The sequence below is a fragment of the Prionailurus viverrinus genome, unplaced genomic scaffold (genome assembly GCF_022837055.1).
Source record: "Prionailurus viverrinus isolate Anna unplaced genomic scaffold, UM_Priviv_1.0 scaffold_49, whole genome shotgun sequence".
NCBI lineage: Eukaryota > Metazoa > Chordata > Mammalia > Carnivora > Felidae > Prionailurus > Prionailurus viverrinus.
The window spans coordinates 1,989,463-2,013,874 of record NW_025927612.1 but is presented as its reverse complement, the minus strand read 5'-3'; the positions used below and the strand labels follow the sequence as shown (position 1 = coordinate 2,013,874).

The 24,412-nt window shown below is 48.6% G+C and overlaps 1 protein-coding gene and 1 non-coding gene across 2 annotated transcripts; both read right to left on the bottom strand.

The window, feature by feature from the left end:
* Positions 1-52: 52 nt before the first annotated feature.
* On the bottom strand, positions 53-11,668 carry DKC1 (dyskerin pseudouridine synthase 1). The gene is made up of 15 exons (XM_047847646.1): positions 11,554-11,668; positions 10,695-10,762; positions 10,140-10,226; positions 8,694-8,785; positions 8,197-8,381; positions 7,532-7,596; positions 7,042-7,168; positions 6,485-6,615; positions 5,937-6,080; positions 4,397-4,517; positions 3,469-3,587; positions 2,696-2,799; positions 2,114-2,222; positions 1,189-1,308; positions 53-890 (listed from the first exon to the last, which is right to left on the bottom strand). The coding sequence occupies exons 1-15, from the start codon at positions 11,567-11,569 to the stop codon at positions 825-827; spliced, it is 1,554 nt and encodes a 517-aa protein (XP_047703602.1). The 5' UTR covers positions 11,570-11,668; the 3' UTR covers positions 53-824.
* On the bottom strand, positions 6,254-6,389 carry LOC125159429 (small nucleolar RNA SNORA36 family). The gene has a single exon (XR_007149791.1). It is a non-coding gene; the product is annotated as a small nucleolar RNA SNORA36 family (small nucleolar RNA).
* Positions 11,669-24,412: the final 12,744 nt, after the last annotated feature.

Here is a 24,412-nt window from a genome sequence, read left to right as displayed (position 1 = left end):
TTTCTTCTACGAATCTGAGATCCCCAACAATCAGAAAACCCAACAAGAATACTTTTAAAAACAAGTAAAGTTTAATAAGTAAAAATTCCAACCTTCTCCCAGCAGTGAGTGATTGCATCCTTTGAAAGTAAAGGAGGGTTAAGAGTACAGAGCAGTTTCTAGCTTCTGTCACAAAACACGTAGGCAGATGGATCCAGGCGCACGAGGCTGTACACACAGGCTCTGAACAAGTACACAGAAGACCACTAAGCCCGAGATGGACTGGAAAACAGCTGATAAGTTTGGCCTGCCTCTGGCAGGGGAAATGGGGGTGACACAGGTGGCCGTGACGCCAAGGTAGACCACTGTCCTCATAGGACGCGGGAGGAAAAATTGATCTCTGCAGTGAGCAGCGTGGGTCGGTTCTATGGTTTTACTTGCTCTACACCATTTCATTGAGCAACGTGCGGACGCTTTCGATGAGCCAGGGCGGGGGACGGGGGCAAACCAGGAGAGAGCGAGGGTGTCAACACAGCCACCGGGCAACGGCTGAGACGGTGCCCGGGCTGCGCTGGGTCTGAAGGAGAGGGTTCCGACTCTCCCCAGCAGAGAAGCGGGTGGCATCAAATCCGCCTCCTTCACCCGTATCCTTAAAACAGGACAGGATGGGATGGGCACACCAGGTGACCTCACAGAGCTCTCAGGTAGCAGGAAAACGTGCCGGGGCTCTCCACCCTTTCTGGGACCTGGGTTCCATTCCCTCAAGAACCAAAGGAATTAGGTTTTCTCAGTAAGGCTTTTTAATTTCTCCTCCCAACTGGACACCGGGCTTAAAGTGGTCTCCACTACTCAGAAACCACTTCCACTTTGATTTTCTTCTTCTTCTTCTTCTTCTTGCTGGCGTCACTGTCCTGGAAGAAAGAGAGAGCCTCATAGCATCTGTTAACAGAACCAAATCAGGGAAGTCCCGAAAGCCCCGGAAGCCTTTTCGGGATCGGCGAGGCTATTCCACGGTCATTTTGCGCGTAACTTTCAGCGCCGCCCCAGTGCCGGACCTCCACAGACCGCCCGGCCAGCAGCACACTTCTAAGTAAACGCTGGGGTCGGTTTCGGTGCCCTCCCCCCCAGGGCTGCTGGAGGGCACACGCACCGTGGGCAACGTGGGACTGCCGCCCCCTCCCCTTTCGTGTCTGCCGTATTTCTACACACCCCATCTCCCGGATCGTCCGCACTGTCTACACCAGCTTTGGCCTTCTTATCCTTCTTCTTCTTTTTTTCTTTCTTGACCAGCTGTGGTGACGTCTCGTCACTTTCACTCTCTCGCTTCCGCTAAGGTGGGGACAATCGTGTTAGGTCTTGGACAAACACGGATGAGAGAGGTTCAGTAAGAAAAGAGCCTAAATCTTGGGGCGCCTGGGTGGCTCAGTCAGTTGAGCGTCCGACTTCGGCTCAGGTCACCATCTCACAGTTCGTGAGTTCGAGCCCCACGTCAGGCTTTGTGCTGACAGCTCAGAGCCTGGAGCCTGCTTTGGATTTGTGTCTTCCTCTCTCTCTGCTCCTCCCCTGCTCACACTTTGTCTCTCTCTCAAAAATAAACAAACATTAAGAAAAGAGCCTAAATCCAACAAACAGAGCCCCCATTTACCGAGGACTCCAACACAGTCTCCTCCCTAGAGAGCAGGACCCGTGGGCGCAGCTGAGCCTGAACTGGTGGGCCGCGTGCCCTCAGAGGAGGGTGAGCCAGGGGCGTGAGGCTGACGGCCCCCAGTGGGGCCAGAAGTCCTTCCCGGAACCCTCAGACTGGAGAGCTGCGGCACTGCCGCGTATTTTCGACGCCGAGCTGCTGTCGTCTAGAGCGGACTCTGCTCCCACACGAGCTGTGCCCGCGCTTGACCCCAGGTGGGGGCCAGAGGGACACGTACGGGCGCTCTGCTCCAGTGTCGCTGCCCGACCTCCGGGCCTGTGGAGCCCGAGGTGTGGCGCACGACCTGCATCGTGTGCTGCGTGCACCCCCAGGGGCGGGAAGCCTGCCGCGCTGAGCTGCAACATACGGGGGGGACCGCAGTCCTCGACACGGGCCGAACAGAACCCTCTCCCAAAGGACACTGCAAACTGATCCCAGCACGTCACTTACCTTTGGAGCTTTCACCGCTTCATCAACTACTTTTGGGGCTTTTACCACTTCAACAACTTCCTGCGGGGCTTTTGCTGCCTTGGCCACCACCTCTCTCTTAGCAGAGTCACTGAAAAAGAGGGAGCGATGGGTCAAACGCACTGAACGGCTTTCAGGCAGTGAAAGTCGCCATCCAAATACTAACAGTGGCCAGAAATCCCCACTCACTGCTGCAGAATGACTCCCTCTAGAGCCCCACGAACCAGACTACAAAGGGGTTAACTGTCTGCCACGGAGGCCCCGGCCCCTAACCGGCCTGGGCAGTCAAGGGTAGTACCTCCGGCCCCCAGGCCTCCTGAGCCACCACCCCGTGTTTAGCAAGTTTCCCCCAAACTGAATATGCCCCCCCCCCCCCCCCCGTACCCAGGCACTCCAGGAGCTCCTGTCCTCCCTCCCCATGCTCACCTGCAGTCGAGGCACCCGTCTGGGCCGCCCCCTCACCGCACCTGTCCCCCAGGCTCCACGGCCTCCCACCCTCACCACCTATGCCCTCCTCACCTGCACTCTCTGCCCAGCTGGGGCTCGGAGACGTCCCACCCTCACCTGTAGTCCACGTACTCCTGCGTCCAGGCGACAGGTGTGCTGTCCGTGGGCTTGCCATGCTTATCCAGAAGGCCCTGCTTGATCATCAACTTCTTCTGACTTGCCTGGCAGACCGTCAGAGTTTCAACATCAGAACAGTGTCAACTCGTGAAGCAGGTACTGTGACCGCTCACATCAGGCTCCTCCCTCGCAGTCTCACTTGGGCTCCACACTCCTCCGCACAACACTCAGAACCCATGTTCTCCAACAGGAGCAAACGTGGGACTTGGCGCAAGTCATAAAGCCCACTGTATCACTGACAGCCTCTGAAGCGTTGTTTTGTGGCACCTCCCCCCACCTCATTCTCAACCCCCAGGCCTTTGCACCTGCTATTCCAGCTTCCCCACACTCTCCCCTCCCTGACACCTAACACTGCATCCTCTAAGCTGGCCCGGCTCCAGCAAATCTCTTACCCAGGACCCCCAACCAGGCCAAACCCCTCAGTTTGGACTCCCAAAGTGCCAGGCACCCCTCTGCATCCCTTGATAAGCCTTCAACTTGGCGGAAATTCACCATTCATTGCGCAGTATGACTGACGTCCATCTGCTTCCCCCTTTATACTAGGAAATCTCGAAGGTCTGAGATGGGCCCATTTCTACTCACCATCAACTCGCCAGAGCCCAGCACAAGGCAAGATTGTGGTAGTAGGGACACACTCGACAGCCATCCAGGTGAATATTCAACAACACAAAAATGAAAACATAACCCGGTGGGACACACACAGTCCCACTTACCTTTGGACCTAAACCCCACTTCCGAGGATAAGTATCTCTCTCCATGATCACTCTCTTGATCTTGGCTACTATACCATGGTCACAGGTAGAGATCACTGCTGTGGTCATTAATGCAATAGCTGGAGGTGTGGGAAAGAGATGAAAGAGGGATCTGGAGCGGAAAACGTGGTTGGCGATGAGCCCTAATTCCACTGTCTTATAAATCCATTGGAAACTCAAAGCTCTACTGCCTTAATGGAGGCTTCCTTTGCTGAGGATGTTCATATGGAGACAATCTGCCATTATGGGAAGAAAGCCTCTGAAACCATGTTATCAGTTTAAAAAAGATTCACACTAATCACGTAAAACTCAATGCTTCCTAGATCCTCAGGAGTCCAAACATCTGAGGTATTCACTGACCGCGCCTCACTCGTGCCAGGAGGAAAGCATGTCATCAGACTCCCTTCTCAGTTGTAAGCAGGGCTCTGCGGGGAGCAGCCAAGAGGGGAAGGGAACACCTCGACAAGGCACCCTAGAGATACACTCCTCAGGCTCCAGGCTCAGGCCACACACAGGGAACGGCTTGCACACACCCTTCACGGAACACTCGAAGTTCTAAGCGACAACACCAACTAAACACTCACAAGTTAACTGCTACAGACAGACAACGAATGGACTATACTCTCCATATGAATTACCAAAGACATGCATTCTCTTCCTGGACGATTTCCTCCATCCTCACTGGAACCAAGCTGCTGAGATGTGGCTGCTAATACCAGCCAGCTAGACAAAATCTGGGCCCATCTACCACGATCCCCTGCTAGGACTACCTCTACAGGCCCCAGACAACACAGTGATTACGTGAACCTGAGGAGCTGGACTTGGGGTCCGCTCTTAGCAAGCCTGGCTGTGATGGTGCAGCAGGAACTAGTGCAAGTTCTCCTCTTACCCATGCAGATCGCTTCCCCTTTGGTGGTGATGACCACGATCTCCTGGTTGACTTCGATGCCGTCCTCGTATCGGAGAACTCCCGGAAGCATGATCTTTGCCCCATAGCAGATTGCATTCACCTGCAGGGATGGCATCGCACGTCAGAGCACCAGCTGCTCCGCTAGCCAGTGCCCTCCATCCGAACCCACACCAGAAAAGAACACGCGGGGTGGACCTGCGAGTGTACCCCCACCTACAAAATGGGGCTAATGGCACCGACAGCCACTGGCTGCGATCCGGTGTATGAAGCAACCACTCACCACGGGCTAGCCACCGTATCCCCACTGACTCAGACATTAAAGGGGACTGAAATACCTACTCCTCATCCATCCACAGGACTTCAAAGGTATCTTTATCTTAAACCAAAACCCAGCCTTCATTTTCCTTACTCTTCTCTATTTTTTATCCTTGAGGAAAACCCTGACAGAAATGGGAGACCTTTTTGCTTTATTGGGAGATCTGGCCTATTAACAGGCCCCCAAAGTAACCAGCAAGCAAGATTACCAAGGCCTGTGACCCGACCCCATGCAGGTTAAAAAGGCCACCTCTCCTGGGCATCAATGGCTTATGCCATCTTGCCTTCACTTACCTAGATACCTTGCTGACCGCATTCTTCCTCCCCCTAAATTCACCCAGACGGCACCAATCTGATCCCAGCATAATGAGAATTTATCACATTTCTGTTCTATTTCACGTGATTAACTTTTTCCAACTATGATAGCCTGGCTTAGTATACCTCTATAATTTTTGTCTCCTACAAACCATAACATACAAAAAATTCATCAGACGGATTCCTGGGTGGCTCAGTTGGTTAAGCATCTGACTTTTGATTTCGGCTCAAGTCATGATCTCACGGTTTGTGAGTTTGAGCCCCATGTTGGGCTCTGTGCTGATAGCATGGAGCCTGCTTGGGATTCTCTCTGCCCCTCCCCTGCTTATGCTCTCTCTTGCTTGCTCTCAAAAATCAATAAACATTGGGGCGCCTGGGTGGCGCAGTCGGTTAAGCGTCCGACTTCAGCCAGGTCACGATCTTGCGGTCCGTGAGTTCCAGCCCCGCATCGGGCTCTGGGCTGATGGCTCAGAGCCTGGAGCCTGTTTCCAATTCTGTGTCTCCCTCTCTCTCTGCCCCTCCCCCGTTCATGCTCTGTCTCTCTCTGTCCCAAAAATAAATAAACGTTGAAAAAAAAAATTAAAAAAAAAAAATCAATAAACATTTTTTAAATGCATCAAATACCCTTAACTTTGCTATCCTTTGTCCCTGACATAACTAATTATATCATTAAGAGAAGTGCTCTCAGGGTGCCTGGCCGGCTCAGTTGGTGGAGCGTGTGACTCTTGATCTTGGGGATGTGAGGTTCGAGCCCCACCTTGGGTGTAGGAATTACTTAAAGGAAAACAGTAAGCTCATATCATGTTTCATCTCTTTCCCACAGAGCACAGACCAGACCTCCTGCCTGGGGTCATTTTATCACACTGCGGACGTGCAGCCCAGGACTTACCGCACTGTCTTTCATCACCAGCCGTTTGTGAGATGTCAGGAGCTTTTCTAAAGGGTAAACAACCCGCCGCAGGTAACTCTCATCCTTGTGGTTGTCATACAGCCACTGGGCATCAAGCACATCGTGCATCGTCACCATATGGTCCTGAAAAGCAGCCACGCGCAAAAATTGTTCAGTGTCACTGTATCTTAAATGGTCCAACAGACCCCAAACTTCCAAAATGTGAATGAATTTAGTCCAAACTCAGTCTTTAGTCTCTTCCCAATCATCTATCTTCCGCACATCTGTAAGCTGGTGACATACTTAAATCTAGGCAGTTTTGTAGGCTGTGGGATCAAAATGAATAGAGTAATGCTTCCTATCCAATCATCTCCCACAGCCCGGGTTTCAATGTTCCAAAGTTTAATTAACAGAACAGGGAAGCCGCCCTGAACTGAACTCAACACTTTGGAAATTGCCTTTTCCAGGATGTGAAGCAGGTGGCATTGCAGCAGGGGCGGGAGGATGTTAAGGAGCAGCTCCAAAACTTCTAGCCCATAATGCTGTACCTTTTCACTCATGACTCCAGAACGCACCCGCCGAAGTTCCTGCATCTGACCGCCAACTCCCAACAACAAACCCAGGTGCACACACAGTGTCCGAATATACGTGCCGGCCTCACAACTCACCCAGAAGATTCCTAAGATGCACACACATAAAAGTAGCACATTTTCCAAAGTAAACACATTGCTAACTGAAAAACCCAGAGTTATTCTGTATCTGAGCCAACAAGACTAAAAACAATAGAAACAGGCCCTGACCACACCATATACTAAGGGCATCTATTCTTAATGAGAATCTAATTCTCAACAATGCATTCCTGGGGTGCCTGCGTGGCTCAGTTGGTTGAGTGTCCACTCTTGATTTCGGCTCAGGTCTCGATCCCAGGGTCGTGGGATCAAGCCCCTCGTCAGGCTCCATGCCAAACATGGAGCCTGAGTCTCTCTCCCTCTGTCCCTCTACCCCAGTCACGCTCTCTTTAAAAAAAAAAAAAAAAAGGCATTCCTGTCCACATATGGTGTCCTGTCCACATATGGATGGCTTCCTCAAAGGCCTAAGGACCCACCTAATCTTCTTTCCGGATCATACTCGATCATCTTGCTCTCGTATATGGTCCGCACTCGGAGCTGCCTCTTTACTGCAGCAATAAGTGGGGGTCGCTGGAATAAGGCACCTGTCAGAGTTTCTAGGGCCTAAGAATAAGCACAAATCAAAATAAAGACTCTTGAATAAGAGCAAGGGTCTACTGTGGCAGGTTGAGGACACAACTGAAACACAAAGTATCTTTCAATCATTTAAGACCTATGATGCCCTTTCCATTTTTGCTTCTTTCTTCAAAGACACAGAAAGGACTCGGTGCCAATCAGAGCCCTTTCCTCAGAAGTGGCATGTCCAGAAGTGACCCTGCCATGTGCAGTTACCTGTCCAGGCCAGCTTGGGCAGCCCACTGGTAAGGGCACAAGACAGGACGGTCAGGAAAACCAACCTGTCTCCAGACGTCTACGGGCTTGGATACCCAAGTCGCCAAAATGTGCCCTCCCTACAATCACACTTACCCTAGAAAGTTGAGTCCCCCCTTCAATAGCATTGTGTAGCCGGACAATTCCCACATACTCTTTGCCTGAAAAATGACAAAAGAGTAGTCAGGTGTGGCCACTGAGTTTTCTGTAGTTTTAAAAATATGCTCATATTCACATTTTGTATAACAGGAAAAGCAGGCCATTTGACTCTGTAAAATTTGCATCAAGACAAATTTCATGGTTTGGACTTGGGAAAGGACTGAACATGCTCTCTCTCATTGGGAATTCAACTTTCAGTATGCTGACAGGGACCGCTGGAGCATCCAGTGTACAGCCTGCTTAGCAAAAAACCTTTTTCGGGCACCTGGGCAGCCGAGTCGGTTAAGTGTCCGACTCTTGATTTTGGCTTAGGTTATGATCTCACAGTTTGTGAGATCAAGCCCCGTGTCAGGCTCTATGCTGAAAGTGCAGAGCCTGCTTGGGATTCTCTCTACCCACCCCTCCCTGGCTCACACAGGCTTGCTCTCTCTCCCTCTCAAAATAAATAAGCATTTTAAAAAAAAGAAGAAAAAACCTTGGAAGGTCAAGTATGAGAGATTCTCCTGATGAAAATTTCCAAGGGCCAAAAAATAGAAGGAAAGGAAATGTAGAAAGCCTTCCAGTATCAAAGTGGCTGCCTCTTTATTCCCTCTTGCACATACCTGCACTCTGTTGGGATTTCACCAAGCGAGTGGCTCGTTCTATGCACACGATTAAACAGCCAGTCACCTTGGGATCCAGAGTACCACTGTGTCCTGTCTTCTCCACCCGAAGTATTCGTCGGATCCACGCTACCACCTCATGGGAAGAGGGGTTGGAGGGCTTATCAAGATTAATGAAACCTGTCCTAGAATGGAAAAGAAATCACTGCACCATCATCACTGGCCCTTTAATAAAAACTAAATCTGAAGAGGACAAAAGTTCACGATCAGTACGGGTTATGTGTTTAAGGCAATTCTAAGCCATTCTAAAATGCCACTATCTCCTTGAATAACTGATGTGAAAAGGTCTTTTTAAAAATAAACTCTATATGCCATGTGGGGTTCGACACATGACCTGAAGACCAAGTTGGATGCTCTATCAACTGAGCCAGCCAGACGCCCCTGAAAAGGTCTTTTTGAAAAGAAGTCTGAACAGTGCTTGCTCCCAACACACTTACCTGATATAGTCCCCAATCTCTCTCTTCAGAGGATTTGATCCACAAGGAAGAGGTGTATAGTGTGTTGTCCTTACATTTAGCTTATCGAAATTCTGGAAAGCAAGGATACAACACAAAATAAACTTAATAAACCATTAACGTGTGTACGACAAGAGTCAGCACCACTATCAACCATGATATGGTTAACTTGCAAGTTCAGAAACCTGGATTCTACCCCTCGGTTTTCATTATGTGTGACACAGCGTTAAGCCCCCTTACACACTGGAGAAATTACCCACAGCAGGAGGATTTAGACAAAGTTAATCACTCCTCTAGAAATACTTTTTGTTACCAGGACTGGCAACCACGTTTCTCAAACACAACCAGCTCATTCCTGCTCCAGATGTTCCCATCTCTGTTCTCAGGTCTGCTCCTTTTTACTCTCCTCCTTTCCAGGGCTCAACTGCAGGTCTCAAAGAGCTCCCCTCAACTGAAGCTCACCTTTCACATTACCCAGTTTAGTTCCATCGTAGTGCTTCGACAAATAGCAATTATTTTTTTTAACCATCTACCTCCCACCCCTAGATTTTAAGTTTCATGATAGTAGGGACTTTGGCCTATCCAGTTCACTAGCATATCCCCAGAACCTATAACAGAAAAGCAGATATAAATGGTAGACCCATCTGGCCGGGCAGAAACTGAACAGTGTTGAATTACACGAGCAAATCTCATTCTTTCACCTAATATATATTGATTTATTAAAACACTTTGCCAAGAGGCATCTGAGTAACTTTCCCTACCCTAGCTTTTTCTCCTAATCTCATACATGGTGCCCACTAAGTTGTTTGTGAAACTTGTAATTCAACTCATCACTGAGCCAGCCTATTTCAAACCCAACACAATGGTCAGCAATTTTCTAGAGAACGTGTTACGTGCCAGGCACTACAGCAAAACACATTTTATGGATTACCTCCTGCAGCCCTCAGCTTGCCTTCCCAATAAAAGATGTCATGAGCAAACCACCTCAGAGGTTAAATGACTGGCTCAAAGTCACACACTGACTTTGTGTGGTCACAAAGTCTGACTGAAATTGGTCTGGTTTCAAAGCTCATGTTCTCAAGCACTAAAGCAGTCCTGCTCCAAGCGAGGCTCACAAACTAGTATGAGTCTGTAAAGTGGAGTTAAATACAGAAACCAAGAACTAATTATTTGTAAACTTCGATGGTGGTTTTACATTGTGACATTTTAACTGTATCATGTAAAGCGTTGGGTGCACTGGAAATGAAAACCAAAACCAAACAAAACCTGGCCTTCACGTCAGACACACTGAAAAACATTGCTTTAGACTGTGTCATCTACCATTGCCAAGGTCAAGGATGCTAGCGCTAATCACTCTTAACGAATCTTTTAACACTTCAATAAGGTAAAAGCCAGGCATTGATCCGATGCATAATCTTAACCACATACCTTGAGCAACAGGGGCCATTGAGATGTGTCCAACTGAGCCGCCTTGGATTCAGGTTTGATAAGAAATTCCTCAGCGTGTTGTATCTCCTTACATGGGACAGAAACACACCCTATTAGACTTCCCAAGTGATTTGGAAAAGTTCCACTGCTATCACATAAGTTTAAGCCTTTTAAATAGAAAACAAGGTAGTCTCTATTGCTCTTCACTAGGACCTCCAAAGAAAAACCAGGATCTCGGAAATGAACCACGATCTCAGAAAAGTAAGTGAAGTGCCACCAAGATGGGGTCAGGTCCTTATTAGAGAAAGAGGAATAGTGGGTCTGTGGGTGGAATAAAAAAAAAGCATTTCAGGGAGAGCAGCTGGTGTACCAACACCAGTCAGCAAACTCTACTTGACAGGAGACTCAGGTGACTGGGGTTGTGTATTTCCTAAAACAACCACTTAATTCCAACCTATTCCTTAGAAACTTGCAAAACACAGTTGTTTTATGTAACCTGTTACCTACGTAACATTTCCTTTTTGTCAAAGCAAAGCAAAACATATTTCTACTCACTGCTACATCTTCTTCTGCTAACGACTTCCGCTCCTTTTTCTTCTTGTGTTTCTTCGGCACAATATACACTAAAACAAACACACACACACACACACACACACACGAGATTTGGGAGTTTTTCCCCAAAATAAGGGCAACGAAGCTTCAAACAGTGAAATCAGAGCAAGTAAAAATCGGATGTTTGATCTAGAATTGCTGGGGAAAGCCTAGTGTGTAAAAGCCAAACGCGTGGGCTGCACGGCCCGGTAACCGACCGCAGGCAGTCGCACATGCCTGCTTCCATTCCGGCTCACCACGTGGCCGTGGAGGGGCTTAGATCTGCCGCAGGAGCGCTCGGGCCAAGGGCCTCCAAGTTCCCTGAGTGACCACGCAACCGCCCCCTCCCCGGCCCCCGGCCTGTACAACTTTCTCTGCACTTGGAGCTGCGCGTACGTCCGAGCCCCTCGGCCCCTCTCCTTGCGGGGCCTCTTCCCAGCGCCCTTCCGCGTGGCGCCGACCGACGCGGGTGTGTGGGCTGGCGGCGGCGCAGGTACGGCCAGGTCTCCCGTCACCGCGGGGTCGCCGGAGAGGCCGACGCCTTTCGGCGACGACCCGGGCCCTCAGGCGGCTGTGCCATCGAAGGGAGGCCCGGGCCTCGCAGAGCCACGTCACTGCCAGCACCTCTCCATCTCCGGCCGTCACCCTTAGAGCCAAGGCCAAGAGGAAGGCCAACAGGAGGCCCGGCCCGGCGGCGACGGGGCCGGACCGGCGGCAAACCGGCGGGGATCTCGGCCCCCGACGCCGCCACCCTCCCACCTCGGCTCTCCGCACGGCGGAGCCAGTACTCGGCCCGGCCACCCACGAGGAGACGACCCTTTACCTTCCGTGTCCGCCATGTTGCCCCGCACAGCGTGCGAGCAGCGTGGGACACCGCCGAGGAAGCAAGCACAGACTCCCGCCGCCCTCAGGCCGCGCCACTAAGCCCCGCCCACCTCTGTGACGCCCAGTGCGCGCCGCGCCGCGGAGCGGTGGGGGCGGGGCCGGGCTCTGGGAGCACAGCCCGGGGCGCGCGCGGGCCGCCTGCACAATTTCATTGGTTGGGTTGCCCTCCCGCCCCCTCTGCAGTAGCGCGCCCGCGCGTGCGCCTTGAGCCTCGCCCGGCCCTGGGCTGGCCCGGTTGGAGGCGCATGCGCAGTCCGCCCCGGTGGTCCATAACTTGTGGGCGCGGTCCCGGGCCCGGGTCGCCGACTTTCGTTGGGTTTAACACGGGCTTAGGCACTCGGGCGTCCCGCGAGCACTCTGCTAAACAACAGCTAATTGCTTCCTTTCGCCGACCCTTTAAGGTTGGGTATCGGATCAGTCCCGATTAAAAAGCGAAGACGTTGAGGCACAGAGACGTTGAAAGCTCTTTGCTGCTTGCAATTCCCATCCAGCTAGAGCGCCGCTGGCCAATAGGAACACTGTGCGAGCTGCTTGTGGACTTTTAAATTTTCCAACAGCCACATGGCAAGAAAAAAAAAAAAAAAGGAAAAGGAAAAAGGTGAAATTGATTTTAATAACAAAATTTGTTTAACCCAATGATCCAAAATATTTTCATTTCAACATATAAGCGATACACAACATTATGAATGGAATATATTACATTTTTTGGTACTGTCTTTCCAGTGTGTGTTTTACACTTACAGCACACCTCGATTGGAAGTGCACGAGGGGGCTCCATGTCAAGGGCTCTGTAGTCACAGATCCCTTAATGGCAGCAGTATCTGGCTGCCAGGAAGTAGCAAATCCTGGTGCAAGCTCTCTTCCCGTCTGTCTTTGGTGTTCATCTCACTCTTCTGTCTGTCAAGCACGGGTTCTTTTTTAAACACTTTTTAAAAGGTTTACTTGGGGTGCCTGGGTGGCTCACTCCGTTGAGTGTCCGACTTCGGCTCAGGTCATGATCTCACAGCTCGTGAGTTCGAGCCCTGCTCGGGCTCTGTGCTCACAGCTCAGAGCCTGGAGCCTGCTTCGGATTCTGGGTCTCCCTCTCTCTCTGCCCCTAACCCACTCGCATTCTGTCTCTGTCTCTCAAAAATAAAAATAAAAATAAACATTAAAAAAATTTTTTTAAGTAAAAAAAATAAAAGGTTTACTTATTTTCAGAGAAAGAGAGAGAGAGAGAGAGAACGGGGAATGGGCAGAGACAGAGGTAAAGAGAATCAAGCAGGCTCTGCACTAACAGTGCAGAACTCATGAACTGTGAGATCAGAATCTGAGCCGAAATCAAGAGTCTGAGGTTGGACCAACTGAGCCACCCAGGCGTGCTCAAGAGGGGGTTCTTAATCTAATCTGTGTGGATTTGACTGATTTTGACTTATTTATTTACTGCTATTGTAAATGAAATCTTTGACATTACCTTTTCTAACGACTTGCTGCTTTGCTTCCAGTTTTCCTCTGCCATACAAAAATTAGCAACGTTTGGGCATCTGGGAGGCTCAGTTGGTTAAGCGCTGACTTCGGCTCAGGTCATGATCTCACTGCTCTTGAGTTCAAGCCCCGCACGGGGATCTGTGCTGACAGCTCAGAGCCTGGAGCCTGCTTCAGATTCTCTCTTTCTCTCTCTCTCTCTCTCTCTCTCTCTCTCTCTCTCTCTCTCTATGCCCCAGCCCTACTTGCATTCTGTCTCTGAAAAATGAATAGATGTTAAATTTAAAAAAAATTTTTAACACCTATTTATTATTGAGAGACAGCATGAGCATGAGCATGGGAGGGGCAGAGAGAGGAGAAGACCCAGAATCCGAAGCAGGCTCCAGGCTGTGAGCCGTCAGCACAGAGCCCAACACAGGGCTCAAACACACAAACTGTGAGACCATGACCTGAGCCGAATTCAGGCGCTTAACTGACTGAGCCACCCAGGAGCCCCGAAAAAAATTTTTTTAATCAGAAAATTTTCACTTGTATTTTACGGTGCCTTAAAAAATAGATTTTTTTTTCCTCACCTAACTTTTTATACTACATGGAATTTATTTAGGTGTGTGCCCCAGTAATAATAATAATAATGATCTAAATTGACTTTTTTTTTTAATTTTTTTTTCAACGTTTATTTATTTTTGGGACAGAGAGAGACAGAGCATGAACGGGGGAGGGGCAGAGAGAGAGGGAGACACAGAATCAGAAACAGGCTCCAGGCTCTGAGCCATCAGCCCAGAGCCTGATGCGGGGCTCGAACTCCCAGACCGCGAGATCATGACCTGGCTGAAGTCGGACGCTTAACCGACTGCGCCACCCAGGCGCCCCTAAATTGACTTTTTATAGATAACCAAAGTCCCCAGTATCAATCAATCCATGAGTAGTTCATTACTTCTCCCACTATTCTATAATGCTTCATTGGTAAATATTTTGCTGAGTAAATGTAGGCTTCATCTTTCTCCAACAGTCTTCATCCAGTCTGTTAGTCTCTCAGCTTTGGTTCCAAAGGAGATCCAGAGTCTGATGGTTTTTTACCACCTTCAGTGCTGTCACCGTAGTCCATGCCATCTGTATGGTTCTCCTGTATTTTTCCAATGGCCTTCTGCAGGGCCCTCTGCTTCTACTGTCTCCAACTATACTGTCTTCTCAATGTGGCACCTGGCAAGAGCCATTAAACTGGAAGTCAGGGCATGTCTCTCCTCTGCTCAAACCCCTCAATGACTTCCCATCTGTAGTGGATGAAGTGGCCCCCCAAAAGATATGTTCTGACCCCTGGACCCTGTGAACGTGACCTTATTTGGAAAAAGGGTCTTTGTACATGTAATTAAGTTCAGGATCTCAAGATGAGATCACCCTGGATTACCAGGTGGGCCCCACATCCAGTGGCAAGTGTCCTTAGAAGGGAAGAAACCATGTGAAGATGGAGGCAGAGACTGTAGTGATTTCGTACTTCAAGCCTCGAGATCTGGAAAAGAATGAGTTTATGTTAGTTAAAGCTGCCCAGTTAGGGGTCCTTTGTTAGGCAGCCCCAGGAAACCAATGCAGCATCTCACTAAGAGTAAGAGCTAAAGTGTCTGTGACAGCCACTGCCCTTCTCTTCCTGTGTCCAGCTCTGTCCCCTCCTGCCCTTACTCACCCCACTCCTGGCACACTGCCTCTTGACTATTCGGGACTACTGCAGGCACATTCCCCCTCCTCGGGTCTTCTGCACCTGCTCTCCCCTCTGCCTTAAATGAAACTTGTTCATTGTCTCTCTTCACTAGCCTTATGAAGCCAGGAAAATTTTGTCTATTTGTTCACTGCTATATATCCAGCTCCTGGAAGATGCTCAGTAAGTAGTTTTGTTTAATGAATCTGTGTCTTCTGAACTCAGAAACCCCATGGACCTGCCCTTACCAGCAGAAGCAGCCCCCCCTCCCCTGTCTGATGAGGCCGATCCTGCCTTTCCTGGGGATCCTGGAATGAAGTCACCAGGTCAGTTACTGAGCAAGAGGATGCCAGTTCTCCTTGTGCCCTAGCTCCTCACGTCCCTCATTGTCTCTAATCCCAAGACTCAGGTGGGTGAGAATGTTGGAATGAACTTGTGTGCAACTTACTGGCTCAGCCCTTAACTACATCCCCTAAGAGAGCTCAAGGGACCTTCTTTTTACCAAAACACTGAGACATACTTTGGTGAAGGTTCTGGAAAATTAGTCTGGGAAAGGAGGGGAGTGGTGTTGCCATGGAAACAGGGTTGCACTCTCAGTGGGAATTATGGGATCCTGGAGCAGCAGAGGCCAAGTAGTGGCACTAAATCTCATAGAACAGGATGGTTTCTCCCCAAGGATCTTTGGTGGTGGCTAATTGGTCATGATGTCCTGTTAATAGGCCACCTATAGTACTCCATGGTGTGTAGAACCCCAACAACAAAGGCTCTAGGTCTGCCTCAAGTCACCACAAAGGAAACTCATAGCCCCTCATCGGATCCCCAGACCCAGTCAGTCCACAAGCTCAGAGCCCTCAAGTGAAGATGAGACCAGGTACACTTAACACTAGTGTATACTTCTTCTAACTTCTAAAAGTTTATTTATTTTGTTGGGGCGCCTGGGTGGCTCAGTCGGTTAAGCAGCCGACTTCGGTTCAGGTCACAATCTCGCGGTCCGTGAGTTCGAGCCCCACGTCGGGCTCTGTGCTGACAGCTCAGAGCCTGGAGCCTGTTTCAGATTCTGTGTCTCCCTCTCTCTGACCCTCCCCTCTTCATGCTCTGTCTCTCTCTGTCTCAAAAATAAATAAAAACGTTAAAAAAAATTTAAAAAAAAAGTTTATTTATTTTGTGAGAGAGTGTGTGTGCATACAAGCAGGGGAGGGACAGAGAAAGAGTGAAAGAGTGAATCCCAAGGAGGCTCCATCTGCCCTGTCAGCACACAACCCGATGTGAGGCTCGATCTCACAAACCCTGAGAGCATGACCTGAGCCGAAGTTAAGAGTCGGACACTTAACCGACTGAGCCACCTAGGCGGCCCGTAGTGTATACTTCACACCTTCATCCTTCTTTTCCATGGGGACATAGAATGCCATTGCAGTCCACTGGTCAGAAATGGAGACTCAGTCTGTGTCCCTCTCCCTGTGGGTCCTCCTTGGCTTTTCTCCCAGTTCCTGACTACGTAATTGGAATAAACACAATCGGGAGCTGGAAAAATTCCTCGAGGGGCTTTTTGACTCAAGGATGGAAGACAATTATGGAAAGAACAGTCAAAAGGAAGCCTCTAGAGCTGTCCCTTCAATTCTCTGGTGTATTCTTATAATTAAGTCCCCAGGGACTGACTCGATCATCTCACTGTCCCCCAAGACATCATGCTGGTCCATTACATGAATGATACCACGCTGACTGGACCTGATGCATAGGAAGTAGCAAATATTTTGTCACAGGGTGAGAGATAAGTCCCCCCAAAATGCAGGGGACCACCACCTCCGTGAAGTTTCTGGGCATCCAGTGGGCTGAGGCATATTGAGATGGCCCTCCAAAGAGAAAAAACAAGTTGCTGTACCTCCAGCCCACACCACTGAGAGAGAAGCACGGTGCTCAGTGGGCCTCTTTCTGGAGCTGGCGTACCCCATTAGGGTGCTACCCAGAGCCTTTTCCAAGCCTTGATAAGAGAATCACAGCTCAGGCTTCTGCAATTTGGGACAAAAATAAAGCTAGGACTGACTAGGTGGCTGGTTAGCTCAGTTGAGTGGCATGTGACCTGGCAACACCAACGTGGTTTGATCCCCAGTAGGCCAAGAGGCATTAGTTCTCGTGTTTAATAAAGATTAATTAAAAACCAACTAGGGGCGCCTGGGTGGCTCAGTTGGTTAAGCGTCCAACTTCAGCTCGGGTCATGATCTCACGGTTCATGAGTTCGAGCCCTGCACCGGGACAGAGCCCACTTCAGATTCTCTGTCTCCCTCTCTCTCTCTCTGCTCCTCCCTGGATCATGCTCTGTCTCTCAAAAATAAATAAACATTAAAAAAAACCATTATAAAAAATGAAATATGAATTAAAATAAATAAATAAATAAAAATAAAAATAAAGGCAGGACCTTCACACGTATTGATCTGCTGGGAGGAAAGGCTCCTGACTTTCTTTAGTCCTTGGTTGAAACTGAAGGACTGTGTGATCTCGAGACCTGAGCTGCATATCATGAACTGGGCATTGTTTGACCAACCAAGCCACAGAGTCCAGTGTGAGCAGCAGCGCTCCACCATCTAGCGGCGCAGCTGCCGGAAAGCAGTCTGGCACTTCCTCAAAAAGTTAAATACTGAGCTGCCATGTGACTCAGCAATTCCATTCCTATGTATATATGCCCAAGAAACTTGAAAACAGGTGTTTAAGCAGATGCTTGTATATTCACAGCGGCGTAATCCACAATAGCCTAAAGGTGGAAACAACCCAAGCGTCCATCTACAGATGAATGGATAGACAAAATGTGGTGTATCCATACATTGGGATACTAGTCAGTCATAAAAAGGAACGAAATACTGATATATACTACAACACGGATGAACCTTGAAAACATCATGCTGGGGGCACCTAGCTGGTTCCATCGGTAGAGCATGTGACTCTTGATCTCAGGGTTGTGAGTTTGAGCCCCATGTTGAGTGTAGAGATTACTTAAACATAAAATCTTAAAAAAAAAAAGAACAAAAATCATGCTAAATGAAGTAAGCCAGACATAGAAAGACAATGAAATATGAAATAGCCACTCATATGAAATAGCCAGGATAGGCATCCTAACACAGGCAACAGGCATGTGAGTGAGGAAGCTTCCAGAAGAGTATAGCCTCCAGCCATCTGGTCACCACCAGCCCTTGAATCATCTCAGCAGAGGCCGCAGACATTATGGAGCGGAGAGAAGACGTTCCACTGTGTCCTGTCAGAATTCCTCAGCGTAATCTGTCAGCGGAATAACAAACCATCCCCAAACGTAGTCTCATTAAACAAACATTTTATTATTCCAGTTATGGTGGGAATTCAGTTGGAAGGCCAGGCTTTGCTGGAACAGGAGCACCTGCTATACATCGCCTCCAGTAGCTTGGACTTCCTTATAGCTTGGTGGCCTCACAGTAGTCAGACTCCGCACTTAGTGGCTCAGGGCTCCAAAAGCAGATGTTGCAGTAGGTAAGGCATAACACTATCACAGTGACTGTTTGTGGCATCAACCCCACCCCTCAATGAGAGGAGTGTCAAAGAGTTTTGGAGCCCCTGCTTTAAGACTGCCACATTCACCAAGACCATCAACTGCTGTGCAAGCCAAACAGTTAAATGGGGGATGTGATAGGAATTTCCTTCCCTGCATGTTTCAAGTCTTTGAACTAATTTCTGCCATTGTCTCCTAAGTATATGATATTTTTTTGGACTTACACTTCGGTAGAAAGGCAAAGCCCCAGAGGTTTCCACTTGGGCCTTTCTTTCATGATGGCTTCATCCCATGGGTCAGGAATCAATGTGGGGGTTCTGCTGATTGTTAAGAATTTTAGCCATTCAGGTACGTATGTGGTGGTATGTCATCGTGGGTTGAATATGCATTGCCCTAATGGCTAATGACATTGAACATGTTTCCATATGCTTGTATGCCACTGTCTGTATATCCCCCTCAGTGAAATATCTCCTCGTATCTTTCATCTATTTTCTAATTGGATTAGTAGCGGTTTGGGTTTTTTTTTTAATTACTGAGTTTTGAACATTTTATGTATTCTTGATAAGAGTCCTTTGCCGGATATGTGCTTTGCAAACATTTTCTCCCAGTCTGTAGCTTGTCTTTTTATACTCTTCACAAGGTATTTTGGAGAGCAAAAGTGTTCATTTTGATGAAGTCCAGTTTACCATTTTTTTCTTTTATGGATTGTGTCTAAGAATAGTTTCTCCTATGTTGTCTTCTAGAAGTTGTATAGCCTTACATGTTACATATAAATATGTGATTCATTTTGAGTTAATTTTTTTTTTAATTTTTTTCAACGTTTATTTATTTTTGGGACAGAGAGAGACAGAGCATGAACGGGGGAGGGGCAGAGAGAGAGGGAGACACAGAATCAGAAACAGGCTCCAGGCTCTGAGCCATCAGCCCAGAGCCCGACGCGGGGCTCGAGCTCCCGGACCGCGAGATCGTGACCTGGCTGAAGTCGGACGCTTAACCGACTACGCCACCCAGGCGCCCCGAGTTAATTTTTTTATAAGGTGTGAGGTTTTGGGTGAAGTTCTTTTTTTGCCTTGGGATGACCAGCTTCTCCAGCGCCATTTGTTGAAAAGACCGTCCTTCCTCCATTGAATTGCTTTTGCACCTTTGTGAAAACCCAGCTGGGGGAATTTCTGTGGGTGTGTTTCTGGGTTCACTATCTCATTCCACTGATCTATGTGTCTATTCCTCTACCAATACCACACAGCCTTGATTACTGCAGCTACTATCTAATAAGCCTCAAAATTGTGTAAAGAGATTTGTGTGTTGATCTTATATCCTGAAACCTTGTAAAGCTCACTTAGTAGTTATGGGAGTTTTTTCTGTAGATTCCTTGGGATTTTCTATGAAAATAATTCTATCATCTGCAAATTGAGCCAGTTTTATTTCTTCCTTCTCAATCTGTGCACCTTGTTTCTAGAAGTTTTAATTCTATGTTGAATAAGAATAATGAGAACGGATATTCTTGCCTTGTTCCCAATCTTCAGGGAAAAGTGTCTGGTTTCTAATTTTTTTAATGTTTATTTATTTTTGAGAGAGAGAGAGAGAGAGAGAGAGAGAGAGAGCAGGGGAGGGGCAGAGAGAGAGGGAGACACAGAATCCGAAGCAGACCTAGGCTCCAAGCTGTCAGAGCACAACGTGGGGCTCGAACCCACGAACTGTGAGATCATTACCTGAGCCGAAGTCAGATGCTTAACCGACTGAGTCACCTGGGTGGCCCAAAAGTGTCTGGTTTTTAACCATTAAGTGTGTTAGTCGTACATCTTCTATGGACGTCCTTCAACAAGTTGCAGAAGCCCTTCTCCTATTCCTATTTTGATGACAGTGTTTGTCACGAATTGGTGTTGGGTTTTGTCAAATGCTTGTTCTGCATCAGTTGCTGTAAGCATGTGACTTTTCTTCTTTGGCTTGTTAACATGGTGGACTGCATTGATTTTTTTTTTTTAATTTTTTAAGTTTATTTATTTACTTTGAGAGATACAGAGAGAATAAGCAGGGGAGGGGCAGAGAGAGAGGGAGAGAAAGAATCCCAAGCAGGCTCTGTAGTGTCAGCGCAGAGCCGGATGCGGGGCTCGAACTCACAAACCGTGAGATCATTACGTGAGCAAAAACCAAGGGTCAGACGCTAAACTGACTGAGCCACTGAGGTGACCCATCTTTTTTGTTTTTTTAAAATAAACTCTGCCCCCAATGTGGAGCTGGAACTCATGATGCTGAGATCAAGAGTCACATGGTCCACCGACTGAGGCAGCCAGGCATCCCTGATTGACATTCATATGTTGAATGAGCCTTGCATCTCTAGGGTAAACCCCACCTAGTCATGGTGTATAATCCTTTTAATGTTTTTGTGAATTCTACTTGCTAGTACTGTGCTAAGGATTTTGATGTCTATATTCATAAGGCATATTCATCTGTAGTTTTCTTTTACTTTTTCATTTTACTTTTTTTTCTGGTTTTGGTATCAGAGTAACACTGTCCTGAAAGAATGAGTTGAGAAGTGTTTGATTTGGACTTGTGATAATAATTTCATACTATTTTGAATATGACAATAATGGATATGACATCAGGAGTTTTTCCATAAGACATGAAAGAAACTCTCATTGGTAATATTAAAGTCAAATTTCATATGTCGGGTGGAAATGACGTTGCCTTCACTTTCAGAGAAGCACTTCATAGATGTCCATATAGGAAAAAGGGGAGCTTCCGCACCTGAAATTGTACCATGGCACTCCAAGCCTTTAGTTCCTGTGCTACGTAGATGATTTGAACAAGAGGTAGGTGGGATGTGGGGATATAGGAATACCCAGAGCCTCTTCCCTCATTGTTGGCCTTTCACATGCAGGTACAGTCATCCCCCCATGGCTGTCCCTGAGCCAGAAATTGGAGAGGCATTTTCTTTTCAAATTTTCTCTTTTCACAGAGAATGAGTTAGATTCATGGGTATCTGCTCATCGTCACATAATCGAAATAGAAACTCCTGATAGTGGACACTTATATTCACAAATCCTTCTAGTTATAAGATTTACAGACTTTAATGAACTGTCAAACCAAACCTATTTTAAAATGATAATAAATGGGGAAGCCAAATAGGGAATCCAGGTGTTAAAAACCACTTGTTATTCAAATGGATTTCCTCTCCCCAGGCTGGAGGGCAAAGAAGCTAGGAAGGGACTTGATGAAAGGAAAATAAAAGTTGTAGTACAAACAGGTCATTTCTCCCTAGAAACTTCAGATGAGTAGCCATGCAGAAACAATTTTTGATCCATCTGGAAGGGAGAGCAGTGCAGGAATGATTGTCCACATCACAGCCTTATTGAATCTACAGGGGTAGCCTGGAGATGAGTAGCGGGTAATTGTGAAGTTAGTCAGGTTATGACTTGAATTGAAGCTGCTATTCCAGAAGATGTTGTTTTTCTAGAGCAAATCAACACTGTCCCTGGTACCTGGTAAGTGGCTATTTGTCCCACAAATGCTCTTATCTCTATTGCAGTCAGCAGAGACTATCAGAATCAGCTGGCCTTCATCTGGCAGGAACAAGAACAGCTTTAGTGCCTTACTTCAGGGCTACACGTATCCTCTGGCTCTCTGTCATCATCTAGGGTGAATGGAACTTGGTTATTGCAACAATCATGGTGAACATCATGCTGGTCCATTGTAATGAAGACATTATGCTTACTGGACCTAGCGATCAAGAGGTTGTTGACACACATATGCCTGAGGATGGGAGATAAACCCCACGAAAACTCAAAAGGCTGACCGCCAGTAACATTTTGAGATGGTCCGTACCACACTGGGTGTTCAACAAGTTGCCACACCTCGTGCTACCTCAAAAGGAGACACAGCATTTGGTGGGGCTCTTTGAATTCTGTAGGCAACATATAATCATATAATACACTTAATTGTTCCACACCCAGGGTTCCTGACTGGCTCAGTTGGTAGAACGCAGGGTCATGAGTTCAAGCCCCATGTTGGGAGCAAGGTTAAGGGAATCAGCAATGATGGTGAGGCTCCCAGGGACTGGCATCAGTTGATACGGTCACAGCCACTACCACTGCTGTGTACTCAACCTTTCCACAGTCGGGACAGCCCCCAATAAGGTAGCATTCCCTGGGGAGATCAGCCGGCCACCTGGTGACAGGTGGAGGTTGTGTCTTACAGGATGAGGGATATGCTTTGAACTGGTGTCCAGTCTATGGTGCTGTGTTTCCATAGCCACAATGCCTGGGTTCAGGAATCAAGAGGTGGAAGTGGGGGTGACTTCTCTATCACCCCTAATCTCTCCAGGGGTTTCTTCACATCCCCACAGCTTTGAACTCTACTGGTTCCCAAGGAAAGGATGCTTGCACTAGGGCCATCAGATTGGTTGTACTGAATTGCAGGTTGAGGTCACCATCTGGCCATTTAGGGCTCTTTATGCTACTGAGCCAATCGGCAAACTGTGGGTCTACTGAGCCAGCTTGGAGGGTTGATACTGTTGGTTATGAAGTGGAAAGTGTTGCTGTTAACGCGATCAGGAAGGACTATGCGTGGGCTATGCAACGGGTTCTCTGGGGTGGGTCCTACTATAGCCTCTCTAGAGAGGACGGCTGAGGACTCAGACTCAGTGGGATAAAGGTTTGGGTCACTGACAAGGTAAGGAATTCTGAGCCGCTGAGTCCTTGGCTGGAGAACAAAGGGAGGACAGAGAGGGTAGTGGAAGAAGTAAGGTATAAAGATCAATTATGGCATCAAGACCAGTTACAGAAATAAGGATTGTACTAAGTGTGTGTGCGCGCGTGTGTGTATAGCAGCTTTTTGAATCTTCTTTCTATATTTTATGCATGTGAAAGAAAGACTGATAGAGCTTAGCTTTATAATGTTTTTCTTCAGGTTGTAAGACATTGAGGTCCGGCAATGCCTGAGCTAGCAGAGGAATGGCTGTACCCTAGAGATGGCTACAACGAGCAGTGGAACTTTTGGTGTCCTGTTTTACGGAGTGGTTTTCAGTTTGTAGAAGGGTAGCATCATTATTTTGGTGGAAGCAAGTTTGTTGTTTTAGTAGGTTTATTTTGTGAATCTGGATTTCTGGATGTCAATTGGGTTTGGCTTAATATGACACAGGAGTGTGAAATTTGGAAAGCAGGAGGGACTCCAGGGATTGCGCTGGAGGGGAGGGCTAAGTGGGCTCTGAGAGCTGTGAGTTCCGACGGTAGCTGGAGTCCGGCTTTGCACAAGTGATATTGTGTGGGTGACCTTGTAGCCTCTGGCCGCTCGTGCTCCCACACTTCCAATGAGTTTGTGAGCACGTACATCCCTAAATTAAACCAGGTTTCGCTTGAAACACGCATAGCACATTGTTTCCTCCATGAATCCCTGAGTGGTAATAGAAGCACAAATGAACGCGTCCATGTGAGACTCATTACTCTCTGGAAGTGTCCCATGTAAGGTAGCAGGCCGAAGAGTGGGTGCGTCTGTGTTGGCAAAGTGCGTCAACCTTATCTGGTGATCCTTAGTTGCGTGGGCTTTGTCCTGTTTCCCATTTTAGTCGCAAGCACCACTGAGGCAGGCCCATTTGTCCCGGTGCTGGTGCTCATGCCTTGAGGTCGTGCGTGCCGAGAGCTCCGCAGAGTTACCGGCGGTGCAGCGGTTCTCAATCAATGTTAGTTCATTGTCGTTATTGCCGAAGGGCGTGTGAATAGCTCCTCGCCGGAATACAATGATGTTTGGGGGAGGGGCGCACGAGAGCCTGGGCTCGGCGCCGGATCGAGGGCAGCGGGGAGGTCGAGGGGAGGGGTGGGGAGCCCCGGCTTTCCTTCCTGAGCCGGCTCCCCACCCCCCACCCTCGCAGGTGCGGGGCCCGGGCCCCTGGCTGCCATCGCCCCGGTGTGGGGGCCGGGGGAGGCCGCGCGCTCGCTCCAAGGGGGCTCCCTCCACCCCCGACCCGGCCGGCCGCCCGTCGCGCCGTCAGGGCCGCGGGCGGTGGCGCCGTCCCCTCCCCCCCGGGGGCGGGGGTCGCGGCGGGGGCTCGGGGCGGCGCCGGGGCGGGCGGGGACGCTGGGCCCGCCCCGCAGGCATCCCCGGCCCGACTTCCTCCTGCCGCGGCGACCCAGCTGGAGG